Source organism: Penaeus monodon, chromosome 9, assembly GCF_015228065.2.
Source record: "Penaeus monodon isolate SGIC_2016 chromosome 9, NSTDA_Pmon_1, whole genome shotgun sequence".
NCBI classification, from domain to species: domain Eukaryota; kingdom Metazoa; phylum Arthropoda; class Malacostraca; order Decapoda; family Penaeidae; genus Penaeus; species Penaeus monodon.
In genome coordinates this window covers 25,202,870-25,207,869 of record NC_051394.1, presented here as the reverse complement: position 1 = coordinate 25,207,869, position 5,000 = coordinate 25,202,870, and the positions used below count along the sequence as shown (strand labels likewise).

At 40.6% G+C, this 5,000-nt stretch overlaps 1 protein-coding gene across 1 annotated transcript; it reads right to left on the bottom strand.

Annotated features, from left to right (window-relative positions):
- Positions 1 to 857: 857 nt before the first annotated feature.
- On the bottom strand, positions 858 to 1,805 carry LOC119576683. Its single transcript, XM_037924329.1, has 2 exons — positions 1,439 to 1,805; positions 858 to 1,354 (listed from the first exon to the last, which is right to left on the bottom strand). Exons 1-2 carry the CDS (start codon positions 1,803 to 1,805, stop codon positions 858 to 860), a joined length of 864 nt encoding a protein of 287 aa, XP_037780257.1.
- Between the last annotated feature and the right edge of the window lie 3,195 nt (positions 1,806 to 5,000).

The window sequence follows — 5,000 nt, the reverse complement described above, 5'->3', positions numbered from 1 at the left end:
ACACACACATACATGCATATAATATATATATATATATATATATATATATATATATATATATATATATATATATATATATATATACACACACACACACAAATACATGTACATATACATATGTATGTATGTATGTGAACGGAAGGCCATCGCGTGCCACCAGGTATCAGCGATACGTGCGATGGATTTAGGGCGGGAAATGAAGCGTGGGTTTATTATTTTTATGTGGCGGTTCCTTCCGAGAGCAGGTGCTTGCTTCCGGCCGCTAGAGTATCAGATTCATTCAGCCAAAGCAAAGGAGTTCGCGGAGATGCCAACTAGGCTTGTGGAAAGTGCGAAACAACAGCTCTCTGGTGATGTAGACTCAGGACCTCGACAGGAAGGTACAACCTTTGTTTCAGCCAAGGGCAGATGTGTGGAACGATATTGTTTACATATAGGTGCATATATATGTTACAGTAAAGTTGTGAAATCAGGGCTTTCATTAAATTTCAATAAATTCATGAAATCACTGTTTCACTCGGAGATTTCATGAATTTACAAAAATGTCCAAGAAATTCACGAAATCCCTGAATTGGGAGGTCAGGGATTTCATGAAATTTCTGTTTCGATCTTTTTCACATGTGTGGATGATGTGTGGATGAGCAAGGGTTAGAATATGAACTGCAATAATGTCCTTAATAACATTAATAGAATTGTTGTCACAAGGTCGTCTTTCGGATTAAAACTAGTTGAAAAATCCATTATTTAGTTCCTAATAAAACATGACAACATTTATTTTATTTTAAGAGCATACATATATTGCTGTATCATAACTATTCATTACATTGCTATCTGGATACCTGACGGTTATTCAACAATCAGCATTTATTAGCACAGTTGATACTTCCATGGCACCAAGAGATACATTTCGCTTTATCTTTGAAACACTTGCATCTGTCAGTTGAACATGTCTTCAGGCTACTACAGTTGCATCTAGTGAATCCCTTAGCACCACATGCAGATTGTGTAATAACAGCTTCTCGAAGTGACACTGCAGTATCCTGAATTACGTCATCTTCTGACAGCAAACGCTGGGAGCAGAGGTCAAACTGGTTTCTAGAATACTGACCCTTTAGAACACCCGATTTCACAGCGATCTTATACTGGCCATTGTCCAAATCTCTGCTGACAATAACACCCAGGATATTCCGCGGATCTCCTCTACCACGATCCACAGCTGGAATTGGGGCAGCAACATTGCCACCAGGCTCACCAACTTTAAAGCCTAAGCGACAACGTTTGACCATCCTCTCAGCTTGGGATACCTGCCCTCTGTATGCTTCCACTCTACATTTCTGAATTTGGTCTTGGTGATCTTGAAGTATCTGAGGAGTTTTAACAATGGCATCAACAGAAAGTGCCTCAGTCACTTCAGTGGTCAATAAATCATTATTGTCACTTGTAGTCGCTTCACTTGTGGTCACTGAACCAGTAGAACTTGCAGCAGAACCTGTTGTTGTTGTATCATCTCCTGACTTAACTGCAATGAGATCATCCTCACTCTCCAACCTTGAGACAACTTCTGTGGGTACAGGTGAAGAAGTCAGGCCAACTCGGGCTTTACAGCCAAGCATAGCAGAGTATGGAGAGCACTTTATCCCTGAATTGTGAGCAGCATTTTTCTGAAACTGAACAATCTTGATACCAACTGACCAGTCTTGTGAATTATTGTCTACAATCCAGGTAACTAACATATCCTTGATGTCACCATTCGCACGTTCCACAGAACCCTGACTTTGTGGATGACTGGGCTTCCCATGAACCATGGTGAGACTTGGCCATATTTTTTTTAGCTCAGTGAACTGGATGTGAACTCTGAGCCATTATCACTTTGAAGAACAGCAGGGGCACCCATGAGAAGGAAGATATCTACAAGCTGGAAGGCAACCTCTGCAGCACGTTTGGTTTGAAGAGGACGAAGAATGCAGAATTTGGTGAGATGGTCTTGGTACACCATGATCCATTTAAAGTTGGAGTGTGGCACTGATTGCATGTCAATCAAATCAACCTGGCCCCTAGATGCAAATTCCTTGCTGAGGATAGGATGCACCACAACACACTTGGTCATTGGTCTTTTCCTTTTCTTCTGACATTCCTCACACAGTGATTTGAAGAGCTCCAAGGCTTTTGTTGTGATGTGGGCATATTTTCGTTGTCATGCGGTCACGCCCACCATGTCCTATTGCAATATGAGCACATTTGATGACGCCAAACGTCTCCTCAATAGTTACATAATACAGGGATGGCTCATCTGCATTTCTCCGTTTTTTATAAGCTTTTCCACGTCACCACGTTGGAGGATTTCATATGTGAAAAGAAGTAGAATGCATTAATTCAGTAAAACTATAATCATCACTACTATTTTAGAGCAAATATTATTCTTATTTGCTCCATAAATTAAAGTCAGTGGCTAGGGTTTGGGGCAGCAGTTACTGCAAAGAAATACGAACCATAGATTGATCATGTCATATGACATGCTTACAAAACATATCTGTCATATATATATATATATATATATATATATATATATATATATATATATATATATATATATATATATATATATATATATACATATATATATATATATATATATATATATATATATATATATATATATATATATATATGTGTGTGTGTGTGTGTGTGTGTGTGTGTGTGTGTGTGTGTGTGTGTGTGTGTGTGGGGTGTGTGTGTTTGTATGTGTGTATGTATGTATCATATATATACATATATATACACATACATGCATACACACACACACACACACACACACACACACACACACACACCACACACACACACACACACACACACACACACATATATATATATAATATAATATATATATATATATATATATATATATATATATATATGATATATATGTATATATGTGTATATATATATATATATATATATATATATATTATATTATATATATATATATATATATATATATATATATATATATATATATATATATGTATGCACACACACACACACACACACACACACACACACACACACACACACACACACACACACACACACACACACACACACACACACACACTGTAAGCGGGCGACCACCGCAAGCCACCACGTGAGTTGGGAGCACCGCTGTCACCTGATGTGAGCGAGACGAGAGATGGACTTGGGTGGGTCAGTGAAAAGGGGCTTAGCTTGCTGGTTTATTCTTGAAGACAGATATGAAATCCCCCAAGAGACCCCCGTGTCCCCGGGTGGAGAACGAGGTGGTGGAGCTGGGCCCTGTGTGGCTTGGGCTGTCTGCTGTGTCTCTCCCTTCTGCCTTACGGACGTGTCCTTTTATGCGGCGGTTCCCTTCGAGGAGGGATGTTTGTTCCTGTGCGAAAACAGAAAGCCGGGCTGCATCTGCGTCCTGCCCAAGGAGAAGGGCAGCTGTTTGGACAGAGGTGTGAAGTGTACATCCGGTCTTGCTACGTATTGTTGACATCGCTCGGCCACGCGCAAGGCTCGTCCTCGAGCCGACTGTAACGCTTGAAACGATGCAGTAGAGGTTCTGTTCGGTATCTACAGATGGTTCCTGGTGATCCGAGAGTCGCTAGGCCGTCGCGTGCCAGGGTAGCGGGTGTGGCAGAGGTTTCGCACTGAGGTGCAACATTCAGTAGCGAGGAGGGTCAATCGTCTTCAGAAGCTGAAATATAAGTGTACCAGGCTAGTAAAAGGGCTAAGGAGGATGAGGGAGGATGATAATGTGTTTGTCAATCACCTTACTAAGTTGCAAGAAAAATGAGAGCATACTAAGGACAGTTTGTCACAAGAAGGGCGTGTCAAGTAATGTGCTAATTACTTGGATATGTCAGGATTAATGAGTTCAATAAGGTACCATCATACTGAAGAGAGAAAAGTTATTTGAATAAGAATTCCATATCTTTGGGGTAAATAGGCAAGTATATATGCTTCAAACACATAGGCATCTGGGCCTGAACTTAATTCTAACAGTGCGCGTCTCGGCACTTCAATCGTATGAGCGTAAGTGTGCGGCGGGCGCAGGGTTCCTTCGTTTACGGCCATGAGCCAGGCTTAAGATTAACTTGCGGTGATTGTAACCGAGTAAGCCTATATAAAGCATGGTGTCTGCAATGTGTTGCCATTGTTTGCAACTGGAATCACTACCATCAGTACATATTCACCAAACCTTAAACTAAAGAAGCTTAAACTCCAGCATTACTGAGGACAAGATATCGAACTTCGAGATGATGTCATAAAAGAGATTTGGGTTCAGTTATTAGTCATAGGGATGGAATTCCGAGTAGGGTGGACAGGTAGGTAGATAAGAAGATAGTCAGGTGATCGAAATCTACGTGTGAACGAGCGACAGATTAGCACGGCAAGTATGAAGAAACAGTGATATAAAGAACGATATAGTGTATACACAGAATATAACAATACACAAGAAGTAATGATGTGATTACTAATAGGAATAACATATAAGAGAAAAAAATAGATAATTTAATTAATTCGACACAAATAAACATGAATAATATGATGAGAGCATGAGGTGTGAAGTGAGGGTGCGTGACACTGAGGTTTGGTCTCGGTGTGTGATTGTGTTGAAAAAAAAAAAAAACAATGGTTGACAGGGAGAACTTATATAGTATAGAGTTAGTAGTGTGCGTACGTAGAGTGGCGTGTACTTGAATTTGAAAGAAGGCAACTTGTATGCAAGGTGTGGGTGGGTATAGGGAGGGCAATATTTACTCTGGCACTAATAGGTACACTTACTTTTAATAGTAACGAGGAAGAATGTTGGTGGTGATAGGTAGAACTGCCACTTCATCGCTGAGCTGATGAGGATTCACGAAGACTTGGTGAGGTAGGTGAGCCGGATTGGCGAGTGTGGCGGCGTAGAGTTCGAGCATACATTTTCAGCGACTTCGTCAGGAGGGTAGCACAGGCGTGAGTGGTCAGCACGA

Coding starts and splice junctions, on each gene's coding strand:
- LOC119576683 (XM_037924329.1), bottom strand. CDS start 1,805: ATGGTTCATGGGAAGCCCAGTCATCCACAAAGTCAGGGTTCTGTGGAA. Junction 1,355..1,438: donor CACAAGTGAAGCGACTACAA/GTGACAATAATG, acceptor AGATACTTCAAG/ATCACCAAGACCAAATTCAG.